The sequence below is a fragment of the Podarcis melisellensis genome (genome assembly GCF_964234715.1).
Source record: "Podarcis melisellensis genome assembly, chromosome: 5".
Lineage (NCBI taxonomy): Eukaryota > Metazoa > Chordata > Lepidosauria > Squamata > Lacertidae > Podarcis > Podarcis melisellensis.
The window spans coordinates 70,069,723-70,091,111 of record NC_138537.1 but is presented as its reverse complement, the minus strand read 5'-3'; the positions used below and the strand labels follow the sequence as shown (position 1 = coordinate 70,091,111).

Below are 21,389 nucleotides of genomic sequence, written 5' to 3'. Positions count from 1 at the left end.
TTCTTTCTTTCTTTCTTTCTTTCTTTCTTTCTTCTATTTATTTTCCTCAGGAAAGAATCAGTCAATTTTTGGAGAAAGGTTGCCAGTATCTCCCTTTCCAGGACTGGTCAATCCAATGCAAGAAGATGGTGGACACAGGAGTTATCATTCTGGTACAACTTGGAAAACAAGTGCAGGTAAATAGACTGAGATATTGTTGGTACTGACACTTTCAACCATGACTTACACGGATCAGATCCAAGCCGGTCACACTGTGTGGGATCCTCTCTGAGGATGCATCTATGCTATGAATAATGTTGGTTTTATTTATATTAGTTTTCACAGGCCAGCTTTTTAGTTTCATTCTTGTTTAACTCAAAACATAGTGATTTTTTTTAAAAAACTGGTTCTGAAAATACTTTTATACCAGACTCATGTTTTTATTTCTTTTCTTCTTCTTCTTCTTCTGCGAGTCAACCATTTTAAACAGAAAGAATTCTTAATTAAAAACTAAGACTTGTTGAATTGTAAATATTTTCCACCACCCACTCAATATAATAGGAAGTTATTATAGAGTTCAATATTGTCTCCAATTATTATGGGTTGGAGCCAAGACTCCACCCTTTAGCTTGTTTTTATGGTTATTTTCATAAGAACAAAAGTTTACAATCTCAGCAGATTTATTTTCAATTCCTTTCCTAATGAACCCCAGCATGGAATTTGCCTTTTTCATGGGCACCACACACTGCGTCAACAGATTCATTGAGCAATTTATTACTGACCCCAAATTCTTGTTGCTGGTCAGATAGGTTTGCTCCAAAGTGCATCATTTTAGACACATTTACATTGAATTGCATTTGCCATGTTTGCAGAGATCCTTTTGTAATCCTTTTGCTTTAATAATCCTGAACAATTTGGTATCACCAGCAAACTAGGCCACCTCACTGCTTGCTCCCAATTAAAGATCGTTTATCAACAAGTTTGTTTTCCTAAGTTGTTGCGTGTTAGCTGGTACATAAATAAACAGCCTCTTGTTGTAGCCCTAACAAAGTGAGGGACCCTGTATTATATTAAACCAGTGCATTTTGGGGGTAAAAAAAATAGGTGCCAATACATTATTACTATTACTATCAAAAATTGTATGCTACCCTATGCCCGCAGGTTTCTGAGTGGTTCACAACATAAAGTCGCAATATAAAAACCACACAATAATTATACAGCCAAACATATATTGATAAAAGTGCTGTGGGTGCCAAAGCCAAAATTGCTGCCATAGGCAGAAAAAAGTGTTGCTTTGTCATATCTGTGAGTGCTGTCACAAAAAAGGCCCTGTATTAAAAAAATAAGAAGCTAACAAGTACAAACTTTTCTATGAGTGACTCTGTACATTTGTAATTCTGCAAGACAGACCTAAGGGAACAGACACACACACAAGTGTTTTCAAGTGTTTTTATTTCTTTTCCTCCACTTTAAGGGCTGACAATATTCTCTCTCTCTCTGTTGCTCTTTCTAGGATAGGCCTGAAATAGTATGTGGTGCCTTCAGGCTATGCAGTCATCTGGTACCCTTGGAAGGAGCCCTGAAGTTCCAGAAGCTAATCAGTTCTAATGGAATGCCTGATATGACGGATTTCCCCGAAATGTTGGCTCCCTTTATAGCTAACGTGCCCCTTCTCCTCTATCCTCAGGATGAGCCCCAAACTGAGTTTCTGGTAAGGAATTCGGCTTGGATGGAGTTGTCTCCCTTTGCTTAAACAGCCATACACATGAAAGCCAGGAGCAATTTCTCTCCAGAGACCATGAGACACCCTGCCAACTTCAGCTAGAGTGCGCTGGATGCCGTTTCACAGAGCTTGCTTCTTGCATTGGCTGTGTACACGTTATCTTCAAAGCACATTCTTCCCCTCAAAACATTCTGGGCGGTGTAGTTTACTCATCACAGGATTACAATTCCCAGCAACTTGTAATAAACCACAGGGCCCAGAATTCTCTGAGGGGGAGAATTTGTTTTTTGAGAGTCCTTCAGGCTTGGACACTTCTCCACTGCCAAATGTGTAACCTTCAAAGGGCTTGCAATGTGCGTAGGCCTCACTTGCGCCATCTATTCACCCATTTTTACAGTGAGAGGACAAGTGGCTTGAAGGAAGCCTGTTTACACTGGCACATTATTTTATTGATTTGACTGAGTTTTTATATGGCAGCCATCAACGTAGGTCCTCTGGGCAGCTCACAGAACCAAAGGGAAACATACTGATCCATAGCTTGGGTGCCACTACAGAGAAGCCTTGGCTCCCATGAAAGGTGCTGTGGTAGGAAAAACACAGAAAAACCCCAGGCTCTCTTCTGCGTCCTTCCCACGAAGCCTTGATAATTAAACTGTTTTGCTTAATTGTTGTTTGTTTAATGACATCTCCCTCAGTCATCCATCCACTGCCTTGTTTTCTGTTTACGTACTGGGTTTGTGTTTTAAGACATTTGTCCTCAGCAGCACAGAGGGAAAAGGCAGAATAGATTGACAGTGTGACTGCAGGTTATCAGTAGAGCTTTCTCTAAGAAGCAAAATAATGATAATGTTTATTTCTCATGGAGGAAGGAGTGGATGCAAAACATAGAAGGGATGAGCTGAGTCTGTAATTTTAGCTTTTAAAAGGGCAGTGAGTAATCTGCTGCCCTACCCAACACATTCCTCCCCCTCCATTCTTACAGATCATTGCTTTTGGCTCATTTTTCGAGCCCAGCTCAGCCACTTCTGGGAGAAAAATGCCTGAAGTGATGGGCTGCAGGGGAGCTAAAATAGGGAAGGAAAAAAAGCTCTTAGCCTTTGCCCTGCTTCTGATGTGAAAAAAAGATGTACACGTCCTGTTTTGTATACAAATCAGGGCAGATGTGTGAGCAACAAACATGGCTGCCTCCATTAGGCCTAGTTTGGCTATCTGTGAACCGGAATTTCATGTCTACCACAGGGGAAGGCAATTGCATTTTGGAAAGAGGTTAAACCAAGGGTCAGCAAAACTTTTAAGCTGGGGGCCAGTCCACTGTCCCTCAGACCTTGTGGGGGGCAAGACTATATTTTGAAGGAGAAAAAAAATGAATGAATTCCTATGCCCCACAAATAACCCAGAGATGCATTTTAAATAAAAGGACACATTCTACTCATGTAAAAACAGGCTGATTCCCAGACCGTCCGCAGGCTGAATTGAGAAGGCGATTGGGCTGGATCCGGCCCCCGGGCCTTAGTTTGCCTGCCCATGGGTTAAACTGTAGCTGGCTCCTACGTCATAGAGGATTTTGGCTTGGCCTATAGGTGAGACTCAGTCCCATCTTATAGGAAGACTAGGGAATTGCCCACCAGTTCAAGGAGTTATCTTCCATGCCAGAAGCAGGACATAAGTCAGGGATGTCACACTGCTTCTGGGATAGACAACCCTTTTGTGCAGACTTTAGAATGCACTCCAAGGAGTTTTGCAATCATGCACAGGATTCTGAGGCATGCTCAGAGGGCCATACTGGATGTAGCATGAGTTGCATTAATGACTTGCATGTAAATGGCATTCCCTGGGCTTTTAGATCTAAGTTTGAACAACAACTACCAGGTATTTGTGGCCTCTTTTAATGAGGTGAGATATGTAAGAAAAACCTGTTTTTTTAAAAAATCTGTTCAGGTGTGTTTGGGGATTAGGGTTGCCATATTTCAAAAAGTGAAAATCTGGACATAAGAGTTGAGCTTTTCTGGGCCAAAGGTGTTGAGTTTTTCAGCTATTTTAAAGAAAAAAATGACACTGCCAACACGGGTTGCCATATATCTGGATTTTCCTGGACATTTGTGATTTCTGCCCAGACACTGCTTCCAACTGCAGTATTCTGGCTATGTCCGGGAAATTCCAGATGTATGGCAACCCTATTGGTTGCATTTGTTATAATTGATTTTAGTGTTTATACTGTTTTTGTAGGTCACTTTGGGTCGCTTTTGTGAGGAAAATAATACTGTAATAATAATAGTAATAATAATAATACATTGGTAAGCCAGAGCAGCCTCTGAAAGCTTACCCATGTGTTTGTGGGGGTGTGCTAGGGGCGACTGGGGAAGCGGAGTGGAATTTTAACTTTTTCCCTCCCTGCCACAGTCTTAACAATCCTTCATTTCTCCCCCTCCAACATTTTTTTCTGAGTACGTTTCCGAGCACAATTCAAAGTGTTGGTGCTGACCTTTAAAGCCCTAAACAGCCTCGGTTCAGCATACCTGAAGGAACATCTCCACCCTCATCGTTCTGCCTGGACACTGAGGTCTAGTGCCGAGGGCCTTCTGGAGATTCCCTCGCTGTGAGAAGCCAAGTTACAGGGAACCAGGCAGAGGGGCTTCTTGGTAGTGGCACCCGTCCTGTGGAATGCCCTCCCACCAGATGTCAAAGAGAACAACAACTACCAGACTTTTAGAAGACATCTGAAGGCAGCCGTGTTTAGGGAAGCTTTTAATGTTTAACCGACTATTGCATTTTGGTATTTTGTTGGAAGCCGCCTAGAGTGGCTGGGGAATAAATAATGAATTATTATTATTATTATTATTATTATTATTATTATTATTATTATTTATTATTCCCTAGCAGAAGGAAGAAAATCCTTGCAGAGACTGTCAACAAGTAATTGCTGAAATGAAGGAAGGTTTCAAGAGCAGCTCTTTCCTTGTCCAGTCCTTTGCTTCTTATGCTGAACAATACTGTGAACACCTGGGGTCTGACTTGGTAAATGAGGTAACTGGATTTTATTGCTTCACACTAATGATAATGATATATATATTCAGGACCTGTGTCTGTCATCTGGTAATCAAAGCAAAGGATGGATCTACACAACTATATTTCTTATGTCTTATTTCAGACGTTGTCCCTCAGCCTGTGGTCTCACGTTTAACTTTTCCAAGTACTGTAACAGACTAACTGGGGAAAGAAGTGACCTTCCTTGCGTATATATATATCTGAAGTCACAGAGGAGTAGTTACATAATATTTTGGCTCTCCAATTCAGGTTAAATTAGAACGCCATTTGAAATCAAACCATCCTCATACACTTGGAGTGGCTAACTTGCTGCTGGACTAAACTCTCCACATCTTTGACCACTGAGACCATGCTGCCTAGGGGCTAATGAATGTCCGACAACACTTGGAGGGCTACAGGTTCCCCATTTCAGCTGTCAGTGGTTCACTTTGTTCCACCCAAACTGTGATTTAAAAGTGATGTGGAGTTTGTGAAAGAACAGTTTACCCACCAGGGCTTAGAAATACCTGATATCTCATTTAAATCAGGTTGCTGGTTCCTGTGTGAAGGCTGCATTGTATGCATAGGAGATGCAGCCCAATTTAAGTGTGACACGAGCCGCAAGTCGTTTCATATGAATAAGTTTTCCTTGGTGTGACCAGCAGTAGTTTGAAATAAGTCCTCAGTCACAAGAACGAAAGAAGTCCAAGCAGAAAATGCCCTGCTGAGCTCTGTGTCACTAAGTAAGGCGAGGTGCTTGGTCTTAGGCAACAACTGGTCCTGGCAGTACTTCTGTTGTACTGTATATCGTCGATCAAGTTTGAAAGGATTGCTCCTATGAGCATTTCGAAACAAAAAGGGGCATGAGAATTTTGCATGCTCCAGAGATAGCATGGAGTTCTCCAAGTTGGGTGTGGGTGAAATTAATGGATTGATCTTGTTAGTAATTATTGAAGCTGTTTCTCTCTCCCCCCCCTTCCCTCCACAGTGCAAGAAATATGCGTTTGAGTATTCACATGTTTTCGTCCGATTGCTGATACATCTATTGGTAAGTTGATTGAGGCAGACATTTACACTCTAGCCTTTTCCAGGTAGAGAAGCATCATCACTTCAGGGCCAATTTTACAGCAGCAAAAGTATTGTAATATCTGAATTCAGGCTTGTAAGATATTCTAGACATGTGATTGATCATTTTTTGTATAAGGCATTACATACTGACATACGAAAACAAGTATCAGGAGATCTGGGTAAAATTAACATGCACAGTGGGAACAAGGTTTGAAGTCCAGAGCCTAGTTTGTCAAATGCTGTCCAGGAGCGGGGAGATAAATATGACAGGATGCTCCCCCTTCTGGAGGCCAGATTTGTCCCAGGGGGTTCCAGTTGCTGACCTTTATCCCAAGGCAGCAGTGTGACTAGACATTATCATTCAGGCAATGAAGCCATATCCAGAATGGCAAATACTTCATTTCACGTCTTAAGTTTGAGAGCAGCTCGGCTTTGACTACTGGGAGTGGTAGACTTTGCCTTTGTGGAAGAATTGCACCTTCTAATTCATGATAGCATGAATAGGCCCATGAAAAGCACCTGTTACACTAAACAGAGTTGTTGGACAAGGAAAGTTTACACAGCTAGTTTTGCAACGTAATGCTATCGGGTGGGCGAGTTTGTGGATTAGCTAGTTCAGGCTGTAGGATTTACTCTCTGAATTATTTTCTCACGATTTTAACTATTGGTTTTCTCCCCCTCCCCACTTCACAATTCGATTGACTTTTTGCTGATCACAGGAGGAGGTACGTGAGAATGTTTTTCATTTCTAGGTCAACTCTTGCTGATAATTTGTGGGTTGGACAATTGAAACCACCTTTGCTTGACAGAAGGGAACTTGGAGGTTGAAAGGGAGGTTGATCACAACGGCAGTTTTTATATATCCTGCTTTTAATGCCAACTGGAGAAGTGAAGCTTATAATAATTTTATTTAAAAAAATTATTATTCATACCCCACCCATCTGGCTGGGTTTCCCCAGCCACTCTTAAGGCTGCATACACACCTTTTGTTCTCGGATCAATAGAGTCCTTGCTTTTTCTACAGAATGCACTCCACATACATTCTAGAACTATTGTAGGGTTGCCATATTTCAAGAAGTTAAAATCCAGACCCAAAAAGTTGTTGAGCTTTTTAAAAACCTGGACATTTTGACGATTTACCAAAATCCCCTCCAGATGCTAATTCCATCACTGAAATCCCAGACATGTCCGGGAAAATCTGGACGTATGGCAACCCTAAGCTATTCCATATTTTTTGCTCCTGAAAAACACCTCTTGTGAAACTGGTTCATTCTGAAAATAAAAGCTCATTGTAGATTTCCATTTGAAAACAGATCTAGTTGGTCCTGACAAGGGTGTGTGTTTATCCACACTTGCCCAATGATGTTGTGGGTGGGTGCATAAAAATATCACAATCACAGTTTCCTTGTTCATTCACCTGCAGCATGTGAAGGCATAGGTAACCTTAGCAAAGGGAGGGTTTTGTCCAGTATGATGTGGGATGCCTCCCCCGTTCCCCTCAGACAACATCCACAACCCTCCCGTAGCTCCGTGTTAATTTATGGTAGGAAGAGAAAACGAGATTTGTTGTCCAATGGAACTTTTTTCTCCTCTTTCAGCAATCAAAGACTGTCTGTGGCGCCTTCTGTGACTCTGAAAAACCCGAGCCTTTTCATGCATTACTGCCAGCTAAACCCCTTGATGACTTGTCTACAGTATTGGAATCTGTAGAGGTAAGAGCAAAAGAGCCCTCTCCTGCTCTGCCAGGGGGCAGGCAGAGGCTGAGAGCATTGCAAGATGGGCAGAGCAGAGTAGCTGCTGAATTTATTTGTGCCTAAAGTCAAATGCAATGAGGCTCTGGAGACTCCTGCGTGGCAAACATCAGAGGAATATCAAAGGGCGTTTGATATGAATTTTTAGCAGTGTTAACCTACACATCAACACTAGGGAGACACTGAATTTTGCCAAAAGCAACTTTCATGCAGAATTTTGAAACTCCCCCTGAGGAAAAGCAGGAAAATTGCAATTGTTTTTAATAAGATTAGTGTACCTTTTCCAGGGTCTGCACATCCTTAGCAAAAGAGTTAATGGGTGGCCCCTGTCTGGGAGATTCTTTGCATGGGCGTTAAATCATAGAATTGGAAGGGACCACTAGGATCATCTAGTCCAACCCCCTGCAATGCAGATTCTCATTTACTTCACTGTGACTCATCTCTCTTTAACTGGCACAATCCAACTTTTAGATTCTATTGATTTCAATAGGAAATATTTAAGCAAAGGCTCCCCAGCGAATTCAGGAAATTTTAGATGAATTGCACGTATTATTTTTAAAGTGGCTGTTTGAAAAGTCATGCCTTTTCTGGGGATATATGTGGCATTCTTTCTGGGGATATTTCTGCATGTTTTCCACCTTTTTTTGGTATAGTTTCCCCCCATTTGCTGCTGCTTTGGCACAATTTGTTTTCCTTCTGTTTACTGTTCCCAAAGTAGTCACATGGAGAATCCTAGCCAACTAGGATCACTACGTAAATGGGGTGACATCATGAAATTAGGTAGTCAATCATATGTGACACAATGTCAGTGTAAAAAGAATGCCGGTTGAAAATTTGGACAGTTTGTTCTATATGGCTGATCCCAGACGGATAAGAACATTCCATGAACTGGACAATGTCACTGCCTTATGTAGCCAGTCACGTTTGGCTTCATGCTGAGGTCACTGAAGGCAAATGAAGTCGATTCAGGATGAAGGCATTGCTTCCTTGAATAGGCAGGGGTTTTTTGCACACTTTTCAAAGTGATCACTGAAAAAGGGGGTTTGCTGCATTCCACAGAAAATGTTATTTTGGCTAAGCTTGAGTTAACAATGTTTTCGTATTCTACTGTTGCTTGTCCTTGAAAGTTGTGCTTGATTTTTTCTTGTTGTTCTTTTCTTTAATCTGGCAGAAAACATCAAATGCCCAAAGCCCTGAGTTTGCATGTGGTTTATGCAAGAAAATAGTAACCATTGCAGAGGGCATGATGGAGGAGAATGTCACAGAAGTAAGGCTGAGGAAACCTCTTGTCATCTATCGGGTGATGGCGGAGGGTTCGGGAGGGGGCTCTCTTTGGAGGTTTTCCCCACTTTTGGAGGCCTGCACCACTGCTACTGCGAGGGACGTTGGGTTGTGAGAGCACTGCCTAGTATTGTAGAATTGTAGAGTTGGAAGAGACCCCAAAGATCATCTGGTTCAACCTCCTGCAATGCAGGAATCTAAACTCTTGGTTCCCTCATTATGAGAAGTTGAATGAAGGTCTCATTTCAAACTTATAGGATGCCTTTCATCAGCACTTGATATGGAAACATGGGTTGGGAGGGGACTAGTTGAAACATTAGAGGGCTGCATAGAAGGAAAGGAACAACTGAGGAAACTGCCTGTCTCAGTTTGTCTCTTATTACCAGAAAAGGGAGTTCATGCAGGTGCAGCTTTTCTTACGTCTGCATGAGAAACTGCACCTGTCAACATGACCTCCTTCTACCCAACACTCAAAAGGACCCCATATCTCCTTTGCTGTGGTCACCTTGGTTCAGTTACTAAGATCGACAGTAACTTCTCCTCCTGCTTTTCATAGAGGTCATGGACTGGTTTGATGCAGAGGAATTTGGGGGGGGGACCAGCTGGGGAACCCCCAAGGGAAGAAGGCTCAGAGCCCAGGGATTGGTGGTGGGACAACAATGAGAGGTCAGAGGGAGCAAACGGGGGGGGGGGAGGAGGTGTCAGAAGCTGAAGAGGTAACAAGGCTGAGTGAGCAGGAAGTACCGTATTTTTCGCTCTGTAAGACGCACCAGACCATAAGACGCACCTAGTTTTGGAAGGGGGAAAACAAGAAAAAAAATATTTTGAATTTCAGAAGCCAAAACAACAAGAGGGATCACTGCGCAGCGAAAGCAGTGAATCCTCTTGCTGTTCTGGCTTCTGGGATAGCTGCGCAGCCTGCATTTGCTCCATAAGACACACACACATTTCCCCTTACTTTTTAGGAGGGAAAAAGTGAGTCTTATAGAGCAAAAAATACGGTATTTGTGGCAGAGACGTCCAGAATCAGAGGTAGAAGCTGAAGCAGGAGAGAGGCGTGAGGGAGGCCAAGAAGCAGAAGTATGTCAGGCTGGTGAAGAGGCATGGGGGTCTACGCCTCCTGGTGTGACAACCTCCCTTCCCATCTGGTATCCCAGAACCTGGAGAGGTATGAAGAGGGAAGAGAAGTTAGTGTCACAAAGGCGTCGTCTCGGATTGCTGGGGGAAAACACTGGAGAGGAGAGGACTTAGGCAGCTGTGGGAAGGTAGGGACCTTCAGTCCTTGAAACTGCCTCATAGGGGCAAGGCCGACTGAATAAGAGTTGCTGTGCTCATTAGGCCTGGCACTCCTGTGCAGATCCTGTTTTTCTAAGAAAGAGTTAAGTTCACCTGCCCGTTGTGATTTACTGCTGGCTGGCTTGCTCCTGCCAGTAATTGACATCTCCTTCCTTGTTAGCACCGACTACAGAATAAGTTCCATCTTCCTCCTTAGCATACCTTTCTGCTTTTATGTTTCAGCAAGAAATAGTCCACCAGATGGGGAAAGTCTGCTATATACTGCCCCATGAAATCCTGGACCAATGCAAAGACTTAGTTGATTCCTATGGAAAGGCTATTCTCTACATGCTCCTGGATGCAACTAAACCTGAAGCTGTGTGCATGAGGATTAGACTTTGCCCCAGAGATATCTCTTTGAGCTTTGGTAGGTAATGGCATTTGCTTGCACTGTCATGTTATGTTGCCTGGGCGTGGGGCATGGGTTAATTGCAATGACCTGCTCCTATATCAACTTGCCTGGTCTTACAAGATTTCTTGTCAGGCCTTCTAACATTCTGAGGTTAGACCAGAGATGTGGCTGCCTTGGTCATGTTACCCCAATTATGATTGAATGCTCTTCCCAAAGACAAGTGGCTGCCACCTACCTTCAGCCTTTAGGCACCAGACAAAAAACCATCTTGTTCTCCTGAGCATTCAATGGACGGTGCGTTTCCATCTGCCTTTGCTAGTTTCTGTTTTTATAGTTGGTTTCTCTTTTGTCCTAATTTATATTGCTTCATTGCTTCTGTGTTTTTAATGGGTGGTTTTAACTTTTGTCAAGAGCTGCATTCAGGAGGCATTCAATGTAAAAAGAGTAATAACAATTTGCAATAAAAAATACTATATATAAAAAAGTAATCTTTCCAGGTTGATAACTCCCAAACTTTGTTTCTCCTCAGAGATGGAAGCTCTGGAAGAAGGATTGAAACCAACCAAACCCAGTGAAAGTGAAGTCTGCCATGTGTGTACACTCATCGTTACATATGTTGATCAAGAGCTGGAAAAGAATCAAACGCAGGAACAGATTGGAAATATGCTTTCTAAGGGTTGCCAGTTGCTGCCAGAAGCTTTGGTGTATCCTGTAAGTACGCCAAATGGCTACTGTGAAAGGGAGATCAAAGTGTTCTAAAAGGAGAGAGGAGGTCAAGGAGCTGAAGATCTCTGCCTTGTTTTCCTGCCAAAAGTGGCGGGCATTTTATTGGTTTAGCTACATGGAAGCTTTATTCTGCAACCCAGAAGAAATATTATCTTCTTTAATTACTTCTAGTTTGAAATGCATCTGAAGCAAATGTCCCCCCCCCCTTTTTAGAGTTGCCACCAAATTTTGCTCATAGTAAAAAATTTGAAGCAGAAGTTCTGCCCAAGTTACTTCTTGGGCAGAACTTCCAAATATTTTTTGACATAGTCATAACCAAAGAGAGCTGCCTGTTTAGGAGTTTTGTAGAAATGAAGACAGCTTGGATAAGACTAATGAGGTTTCTTAGGGAGCATTCCACCTGTCCTGAGACCCTGCAAATTCAGCTTAATCAATTAAATCCAGAAAACAAAAGATTTAGACCCAGTTGCACTCTTGGGGAGCTGTACCTAGGAGAAAGGCTGAGAGTCACTTAACTTGTTTTTTTTTTCATTACAGTGTGATCAACTTGTGGTGCAATATGAGCCAGCTGCCGTCCGCCTCCTGGTGCAGGTCATGGAGCCAACCTTTGTGTGTGCTGTAAGTCATGTTCTAAAGTAATTGTTCGTTCTTGAGCGAGATCTCTGGCAAACAGCTTTGTCCACAATCCAATGGATATGTTTACCTGGGATATTTCTTCTGACACGCATATATGATTGCACTGTTATTTCCTTTGCAAATAACAAAACCACAAAAATCCCATAAATATCCAGTAGTCTCACTATTCACAAGGAAACTGAACCTGTAAAACTTGGGTGGGTAACCTGTGGATGGACTCCAGCTCCCATCATCCCTGACCATTGGTCCTGATGATTGCTGGACGGGGCTACATATTGCATCCTTGCTGTGAAACAGGGGGCAGAAAAGCCCCTTCCTGCCTGTTGGGGGTAATTTGGTGGGTAGGACAACCCCCTGTGACGTTCTCTTTATACCACCCACTTTTTCTCTCTCCCTTCTTGCACAGCAAGTTTCCAGAGGAGGGGCCGATCACCCTTGCCAGAAGTCAAATAGCTCGCAGATGGCCCTTTTGAAAATCAATTTGAAGATTGGGGTTGGCTGTGTGTCCTACTTTACAGAAAGGGCAGCCCTCTTTTTCAAAAGGGTCCTCTATTTGAATGGCTGCCCAGTCCAAATATTTTTTTAAAAAAGAAAACCTAGGAAAGAAGAGCAGCAAGGACCTTCAAGCTGCCCTCCTAGTTAGCACCTGGCTAGCAAGACTGAGCAGGCAACAGGTCACAATGTCCCCCACCATGGTGAGACGTCTCACAGTCCCCCCTTTTTGGTACTGTGTACTTGGCTACCCTGCTGAGAGCCACAGGCGGCCCTAGAGCTACCCTGAGTCTTACCGCCTGCTTTGAAAAGTGGGGAGCAATGTGAAGTTGAAGGAGGCTTTGGGGAACTTAAAAAGGAGCGTGGAGCAGTTAAGAAAGGAGGCAGATTCTGCATAGGTGTAATGGTCCCTTTTTGTACTCTTCTGCCCCACAGAAATTAGGAGCCTGCCCCTCGTCCCACCTTGTGGGCATGGAAGTCTGTGTTCGGGGCCCTAGCTACTGGTGCAAGAATGCAGAGACTGCAGCTCAGTGCCAAGTAAGTAGGGGTGGTGGTGGCAAGAGGGGAATATCAAGCTTTCCAATATAGTGAGATGGAGTTGATTAAAAAAAGTAATTGAACACAGTTAAAACTGGGAGCACTCTTCGCAGCATACAATTCTGGGAATGTGACGCGATGACTGAAATAGGAGCAGGTGAAATGACTCTATGGAAGGCGATAGTCTTTGAAACGAAAATCCTCTGTGCTACAGAAGATCTTAGGTGCATATTAGTGATGTGGAATATAGGATTGGGGGAGTATGTTTAAAATTTGTGTGCAGGTGTAATAAGTAGTAGACACACACTGTTACACAGCTCAGATAGGTCAGATTAAATTAACTCGTTCTGCTTCCAAGTGCTTACCTGTAGAGCTCTAAAAACATCTTACGTGTGAATATACTGGCCCTTATCCACCTGTAGCTGTGTATCTAGCAATCTTGCAGCATTCACTCCTTATCAATGGGACTGGATGAACACCATAGCTGTATTGGCATTGTCTCTGTGTTCAGAATCTTATGGCATCTGAAGGGCTTCAGGTTCCTGATCCCTGGTGTGAGCTTAGTTGACAGCAAGATGAAGAGGAAATCTTAGATATTCTGAAGTTCCTGTTTTCCTATATACAGTGGTGCCCCGCAAGACGAATGCCTTGCAAAACGAAAAACCCGCAAGACGAAAGGGTTTTTCATTTTTTGCATTGCTTCGCAAGATGAATTTCCCTATGGGCTTGCTTCACAAGACGAAAACGTCTTGCGAGTTTGTTCGCTTTTTTCCTAAAGCCGCTTGAAGAGGTGCAGTTGCGACGGACCGTGCTTCGCAAGACGAAAAACATCGCAAGACGAAAAGACTCGCGGAACGAATTATTTTCGTCTTGCGAGGCACCACTGTAAGCCCATTTTCTTATGAGTTGTGCTATGAATGGAGAATGGCCTTCCTTGAGTCTTCCTCTCTTTTCCCCATAGGCCACTGAATACTGCAAGCGCCATATATGGAACTAGAGGAAGCCTTGCCAGTGGAAGAATGTTGGCTGTGGTTTTACTGAATGCACCCTGGAATTTGGCCGGGTGGGAAATGGTGAAATGTCTAAACACTGGCAGAACCACACCTTCCTTTCACACTTCTGCAGTGTGGCTGTCCGTTGGGTGGCTATACTGCTGAAAAAGAAAAAAGCAGGGGGGATGTTTCCTTTGCTTGTGATACTCTGAATTACCATACATTTAGTTTTACTTTTAGATCCATGGTGGGGAAGTGACATGGGTAGGGAGGAAAAAGGCTGTGGTGGGATTTTATTTGAATAGCTGAGAATTTTGGTAAGACTCTTGTTTTAAAATGGGTAAATTGTGTTACGATCATTGCAAAACTGGCTGCTTAAGTTGGCATTTTCAGATTTCCAATACCTTTCTTGTCTAGCTAGCCTTTTAAGGTACGACTATACTATACATTTAAATTGTTTTAATATTTCATTGCTTTTCTTCAAGGGGTGCTGGGAACAGCCAATCAGACTGTTGGGCCACTTAGTCCACTGTCTACTCTGCCGGCAGCACTGCTTCAAACAAATATATTTTCCCAGTCTTGTTATTTGAGATTCTTTTTACCTGGAGATGCTTAGAATTTTCTTTAAGACAGGTCAACTGACACAATAATTTTAATTATATGGAGGGATTTCAGCTCTCTTAAATTTCTGGTGTAGACAGAAACAAAGTCTCAGGAAAAAAGGGGCTGCCCTTTGTACATGTTAAGTACAGGCAGTTAATGGGTACTTATACTTTTACCTGTAGAACTTAAACTTGGTTTAAGTTCATCCTTTCCTATTTGGGAGACACACATGTACCTAACCCTGTTCTTTATCACAATCAGCATGAAAGGCTGATTAAATGGCTAAATAGGTACTGGACACAAAACAATTTGCATGATCAGTGGTTTGCTTATTCCCTTGCTGGATTGGTGTAGTTAGGTAGACTGAATTTTAGACTAATTAGCACATAAATCCATGGCTGTTACTTACCAATAGGTGGGTTGAGTGCTGACCTACGAACTAAGGAACAAGTAATTTTAATTGTGTTTTCTCTGTACTTCAGGAGTAGCGGCAAGTGATCAGGATAATATAGAACAGGCAGCATGAGGTGAATTGTTGTTGTTGTTTTCGCAAGGCACAATTCCCATGTCTACATAGCTGTTATAAGTAATGAAGCTCCTGTGTTCCATACTTACCTGTGTGTGAACCTGTTCAATATACATGCTGAGAAATTATCCAGTTATTCCAAAAGGACATTATAATGAGCATTTTACCAATGCTTCTGTAGTTAAGAAACATTAAACAATTCTTACAAATTTGACACTGACTCTGGTTTTTGTTAAGCAAGCTAAGTGACCTGTTGTAAACCTGAATAATAAAAAGCAGAATGATGTTAAAGGTTAGCTTAATGGGCACAGTTTATTCAAACTGCAGACCTTTCACTGTGTGTGTATTGCATACACACTTCTGAATAAGAAACACTTAGCATTTCCCTTCTTGATAGTTTTATGGAGAGAGAATGTACATGCTGGTATATAGATGAGCACAATGACCACGCTGATTCCTCAGCCCCTACAGCAGTGTGTACTTAACCCAAACAAGCACCGAACCCTGTGCCCAAGCTGGGAGGGAAAGATCAAACACAGATTAACTAAATTCATGGATTATGTATTTCTGGTTCCTTTGACAGACCATTCCAAAAACGCTCAACACTTTACTGTTTGAAAACAAAAGAAGAAGAAAAGGAGTACACACAAAACACTCTACGTTCAGAACCTCAATTAATATCACTCTTGTTTCTTTTGATGCTGCAGTGTTTTGGTAGGCCAGCAAAATGAAGAAATGGCTTCAGTTTCTCCCCAACCCCTGCTTTCTGGAAAGGTGAAAACACAGATAAATGCCAAACAGATTTATGGAGCTTCCTGAAGGTTATCACACAATTTGCTCTGTGCGAGTTGATGGTCATAGCATCTTAGCTGCAGCTGGTTAGCAGCCGTCTTCTCCCATCATCACAATCTCCACCACTAGCCTGATGGTGGAAGAATGTAATTGGTGCAACCCAGGACCTGTTGGGAGAGCCTGGTCATCTCCACCGATGGGGCATCATGGCACACCCTGGTTATTGCAATTCTAGCCTTTAAGTCTGTGCCTCAGGGCCTCCCCATTGCTCTTTTTAACACTTTATATTTTAAAAATAAAATTTAAAAAGTTATGAGTTTAATGATGTGAGTGCCTGGTAGAAGCAAACAGTCCTGAGACCCTTCACCCCGGGGGTTAGGCTCCCCAAGGCTGCCCTAACAGCTGTCTTGGTCAGGTTTCTTCTGGAATAGGTGGTGGCCAGGCACAAGTGACCGAGGCCTCTGGATTTTCTTCTGCCCCTCTTGTCCCTTGGTCAGTGCTCTCCTCTGGCGGCGGCGGCGGCAGTCTACGTGGGGCCAGGCTTCCTCGGAGCGCTACACCAGTGATGCCACTTCTAGTCATAACTCTGTGATTTCCAGTGGGCTCTCCATGATCACTTCCCTCATTTTGTGCATAGGGGTGGATTTGGCGGACTCGGTGCGGGCGTTCTTGTCACAGAACGCCCCACCGTCGGCAGTCAGTGTCTCCAAGGAGCGGCCCAGCACCTTCTGGTCATCCTCGGGAAGACTGTTGAGGTCAGAGGTTAGCAGAGTACCTGTGCTCCCGTGGACCACGTGGATTCCATCAGGTCCCTTGAGCTCAATGGGCTGCTTATGTCGGAAGCGGAGGCTCCCTTGGCTTGGACTCCTTTGCTCGTCGTCGTCGTCCAAGTCGTTCTGGATCAGCTGGAACAAAACCCAAGTTGAAATCAACACATTGTAGTGCTCCCCATTGCTTAGGCAGCGCTGTTTCCAGCTGCAGTTACATTCCCTTCCTGAGCTAATCTGGGAACAGGATAAAGGTCCCCTCTCAACCTAAAGACCCTGATTATAGCTAGAGTTTAATTACCCCACTCAAAATTCCTATGTTTGTAACACTCAAGCAGTTGGGTGACCTAGCTGATTCCAGTGGAAGTAACTGACATGCACCAAAAGGCACATGGAACCTCATTCTCCATTGAAATGACTGGAGAAGCTGTTTCAGGCTAGGGAATTCTCTGCATATACTGGAGCTCTCACTCCTCAGAAGAGTCCACTGGTTTAGGGCTTTAAGTCTTCATTGCTGGGGAGTGCACGACTCTTGCCAAGCCCTTACTCTTTGCACTGGGGGAGGAACCAGATGTTGACTTGGGAAATTCATTTTCCTGTCTTGTTTGATGTATAGGTCTCTTTAGATCAGGCTTCCTCAAACTCGGCCCTCCAGATGTTTTGAGACTACAGTTCCCATCATCCCTGACCACTGGTTCTGCTAGTTAGGGATCATGGGAGTTGTAGGCCAAAAACATCTGGAGGGCTGAGTTTGAGGAAGCCTACTTTAGATCTTTCCTGCAAAGAGCTTAATATTGGCCCTGAATAAAATGCATTCATTATATACAACTTGAGACATATTTTTGGATTGGTTCTTGCACAGTCGCGTTTTAAAATCCTAATAAGGCAAAGACGGCAGTTTCTGCACAGTGAGATGTCACAGAGTAGATTGAAAGGGAAGTGCCTTCAGGCTTGGGTGCTTCTTAGATGGGAGCCAGCCTGAGACACCATACATCCCATAAAATCAACAAACCACTAAGAGCAGATATTTAATATTGTGCTTCTGTATAATGTTGTGCATTATATGTTTCTGATTGTAATAAGGTGGGCAAGGAGCTTTGAGGAGGGTCTAACCAATGGGAGAGCAGGAAGAAAGAGGATGCTAAGAAGCCTGAGCTAGCTGGAGAGTATTAAGAACTCCAGGTTCAGGTAGAATAGAAGCAAAGGCAGAAGGAAACCGGATTAGACAAAGATTGCAATCAAGCACAAAGCATTAACTGGTTCACCACTTCTGTGCACTTGGCTCAACTTACTGGGCATGATAAAGCAAACAGAGAGATTACAGAAGAGAAACAAAGTGCTCCCTGAAAGTTCTTCACTCTCTGGCTACAATCCAGCAAAGTAAACTTTTTTTCCAATGTGCTTAAACATGTAGTTTCTCTGTTTCACTATAGCCTTCATAAACTGATGTGCAAGGAATGTCCTGTTACTATCCCGCCTCCCAATTCAAAAATCCTTGCAGCTACAGTTCTTGATGTTTAAAGACCATGCCCTCCTATTTTTCATCACTCTGTCTCATGCCTTCTTCCTTTAGAACTTTTTTATTGCACTGTCTTCATCCCTCATTGCTGTGAGTCTACGAGCTCCCCTACAAAGTTGCATTTATTAGAGAATTGCAACTTTCGTTTGGGGAATAACTGACCTAGGGTTTTCTTCTCTTATCTATAGATGCCCCTTTTGGAAGTGTGATTACTTCACAGTGGTTAGCAAAGGATTCTAATGCCTAAAGCAGAGGTTTTCAACCTTTTTGAGTCCACGGCTCCCTTGACCAACTACATTCTTTCTGCGGCCCCCCGTGGGGTCAGGGGCCCAGTTATGTCACCCCTTGCCTGCGGAGATAGCAGACTCTCACCCTTTTTTGAACACCCTCTCTTGTGGAGTGTTCCTTAAGCCTCCTCTCATCTCCCGAGACCTCTGGGCAGCAGCTGCTGCCATCCCTGTTCTCTGAGCTGACACCACCACCCCTTCACCCCAGAGAGTGGTGCCTCCCAGAGGCACCATTCACCTATGGAACTTAGAGCCACAGCCGCTGCAATAAACAGCTGTACAAGCCTTTGGGACACAAGAGGGCATCAGAGGAGAGAGGGAAGGAAAGAGGAACAGAGGCCACTGTTGCCACACCCCTGACCTGATCATTCAAGGCACCCCAGGGTGCCATGGCACATTGGTTGGAAACCAGAGGCCTAAAGAATGAATTAGCACTGCAAATTAATGCAGTGCTGCACTAAGAACATGAATAGACATGCCTAGCATGAGACTTTCAGTGCCCAGGAGGAGTTAGGACACAGAAAAAGTAGCTAATTCAGTGGGATGTGCTCAGGCAGAACAGGTCTGGGCACCCTGTGGCCCTGCAGAGTTGGCCAGCAACACATCCTTCTTGACCGTAAGCTATGCTGGCGGCTGCTGATGGGAGCAACACCTAGTGAGACACAGGTTGTGCAGACCTGTGGTGGAGAGGGGCTCCTTCTGCCTGTTTCCTTGAACTCCTGCACTCTTCTGCTACAGAGGGAAATAGCTATGAGAACCACACAATCAATACCGAAGGGTACAGTTCTGAAAAGCAAACACTACATCCCAAAGGGCACAACAAGCATTTTCAAGAACTCCCATGCACAAGCAGATTCTACCTCAGAGACTGAGGACTGGTCCCCATGACTGGTGGTGGCTTTATGCACCATCCGCTGAGCAAGCAGTCTCTTCAGTCGCATGTAATCATCCAAGACTACCTTTAAGAGAGAGCCCTGGAAGGAGGGAGGGAATGGGCAACAGGAGAAATTACACTCGGGCCCTTTGCCACGTTGTCCCGAAACTTATTCTGTGTAGGGAATCCCCATGAGAAGCTACTTCTAAATCCAGATATCCTCTCCATTAAAAATAATAATAATAATGGCCAAAACATTTATCCTTAAACCTTCTAATAAATTCTTTTGAATCACACCTTGTATAATAATCCTCATTAAAAAGGGATTCTTGCCACATAGTGCATTCTGTGTGACTACCCAAAACAACTGCATTCCAAGATTGGATTGCAGACTAAACATGGTGCTGAGAGTTCTGTCCTCTGGCCAAGCAGTGCCACAAACTTTTTACTGAACTAAGACCGAGGATAATAAAACTTACCTTGATGGGCCCTTCTCGCATGATCTGGCCTAGCTTGGCAATGTTGTCGTATTCCTGAATGGCTGCTCTCAGATAGCGATCTTCTTCGGGTTTGGCAGCCGAAGGCTCTCGGCCAAATGTTCCCTAAAAAGAAGAGGTTTTTAAAATAGCTTCTCTCTCTGTGTGTCTTTCCAAACCTGAAGGAAAATCCATCTGGGAATCTTTTCCAGGAACACTGCTTACTTCCCTAATGCCCTTTGCTAACATTTGTCTACATCATGCCCACCTCCCGTTGCAAAATTTAATTACCAAGTAGGGCATGCGCCATGTTGAACAAAATCTCATTAACAATGAACAACAAATACATGCTACATGACTGACTCTAATTTTCCATGAGGTGCATCATTGCAACTAATCTTAGATTACGAAGCTCTAAAATTCATGTAGCAGCTACATTGCTGTTGATATGCCATTGCTGTGGCCTCTTCCTACTGGGCAACAAAGGTGCAGCTGTATTACTAGGCCTGGACGAGAAAGGAGTTATGAATAGATAAATGAGATATTCTAGCACAAGGGGATGGTGATGATTGACAAATAGTGCCAATTCTAATTTATGCACACAATCAAAATGTGTTCTGCTGCTTCACATGAATTTGAAAGCTGAATTTTATGCTGGCACAGGCTACAGGCAAAAATTAGGACGTTGGCTATACTGTGGCTTCAACCACAGTATAGTAAGCAAGCAGATGCTCTCTCACGTGAGTCCTGGCTGGGCTGTTCCACAGGTCTGTTATTTCACTGAGGTTCTCAGGCAGGTCATCCTCATGCTCAGCTTGTGCTGCTAGCTCCAGGTTTCTGCAGAAAGGATCCAGCCACACAGGGTTGGCTCTAGAAAGGATACAGGATGCCTACAATAAACAACTGCAATGGGAAACCATCCAAGAAAAATCCACCAGTTTGGCCCACATACTTGTCAATATACTATCTCAGATAACTTTAAGCACTCCTTTTCTTTAAGCTCATGTTTTCAAAGATTGCGCTATATACAAAGATTGTGCTGTTAACAGCCACCTTCAAAAGTAAGCATCATAGGTGCCAGAGGCCAAGATTGTCTTTAATTAGGCATGGTCAGCATTCGGATAGCCTCTTTTTTAGCTAGCGTTAAACCTTTCAGAAATTGTTGACAACTCACCCATCAAAGGAATATTTATTTGTGTTTGGCATATCCATGATGTCCATGAAACCTCGGTTACCTGAAGAAAGCAATGTGTCAAATTTACCGAGAATCATTCACATCTGTTGAGTTTAGAGTTTGACTTATAAAAAAACGTTTTTTGTTGCCCCTGTGCTTCTACCAGCAACCAGACACACAGAAACTTATCAGCTAAAGTTTTCCTCACTACTTATCATCACGTCAAATAAAGTTTCACAGTTTAGCCTTTGTTAGTTTGCTTCCACACAAGCAGTTTAGTCTAGAATTTACATCCTTTATTTATTTACTTTTTAATGGAGTAGTTATTGGAGTGCAACAGGGTGGCAACACAACATCAATTGTTTTTCAGACTTAATTAATTTCACTTCCAGTTGACTGGAAAAGCAACACTTCACCAGCACCAAAGAGTCAAGGACTGAAAGCAACCCAGGCCAAGCTGCTGGTCTTATTATTC

At 43.3% G+C, this 21,389-nt stretch overlaps 2 protein-coding genes across 4 annotated transcripts in view; one reads left to right on the top strand and one right to left on the bottom strand.

The window, feature by feature from the left end:
- LOC309370908 (prosaposin-like) overlaps window positions 1–15,239 on the top strand; it is a 40,737-nt gene extending 25,498 nt beyond the window's left edge. Inside the window, exons 4-14 of one of the 2 annotated variants that reach the window (XM_081913153.1) lie at window positions 51–176; window positions 1,493–1,690; window positions 4,583–4,726; window positions 5,715–5,774; window positions 7,393–7,506; window positions 8,717–8,812; window positions 10,345–10,528; window positions 11,043–11,224; window positions 11,777–11,857; window positions 12,803–12,904; window positions 13,866–15,239. In XM_081913153.1, coding sequence (XP_081769279.1) covers window positions 51–176; window positions 1,493–1,690; window positions 4,583–4,726; window positions 5,715–5,774; window positions 7,393–7,506; window positions 8,717–8,812; window positions 10,345–10,528; window positions 11,043–11,224; window positions 11,777–11,857; window positions 12,803–12,904; window positions 13,866–13,901 — 1,323 coding nt within the window. In that variant the 3' untranslated portion in view covers window positions 13,902–15,239. Of the gene's footprint in view, window positions 1–50; window positions 177–1,492; window positions 1,691–4,579; window positions 4,727–5,714; window positions 5,775–7,392; window positions 7,507–8,716; window positions 8,813–10,344; window positions 10,529–11,042; window positions 11,225–11,776; window positions 11,858–12,802; window positions 12,905–13,865 lie in introns of both variants that reach the window. The other variant, XM_081913152.1, reaches the window with a different exon arrangement.
- A 79-nt stretch (window positions 15,240–15,318) lies between these two features.
- Window positions 15,319–21,389, bottom strand: part of CDH23 (cadherin related 23) — a 366,100-nt gene continuing 360,029 nt past the window's right edge. The window contains exons 63-67 of one of the 2 annotated variants that reach the window (XM_081913083.1): window positions 20,915–20,975; window positions 20,481–20,610; window positions 19,744–19,866; window positions 19,251–19,364; window positions 15,319–16,722 (exon numbers count right to left, since the gene is read on the bottom strand). In XM_081913083.1, coding sequence (XP_081769209.1) covers window positions 16,396–16,722; window positions 19,251–19,364; window positions 19,744–19,866; window positions 20,481–20,610; window positions 20,915–20,975 — 755 coding nt within the window. In that variant the 3' untranslated portion in view covers window positions 15,319–16,395. The remainder of the gene's footprint in view (window positions 16,723–19,250; window positions 19,365–19,743; window positions 19,867–20,480; window positions 20,611–20,914; window positions 20,976–21,389) is intronic. The other variant, XM_081913082.1, reaches the window with a different exon arrangement.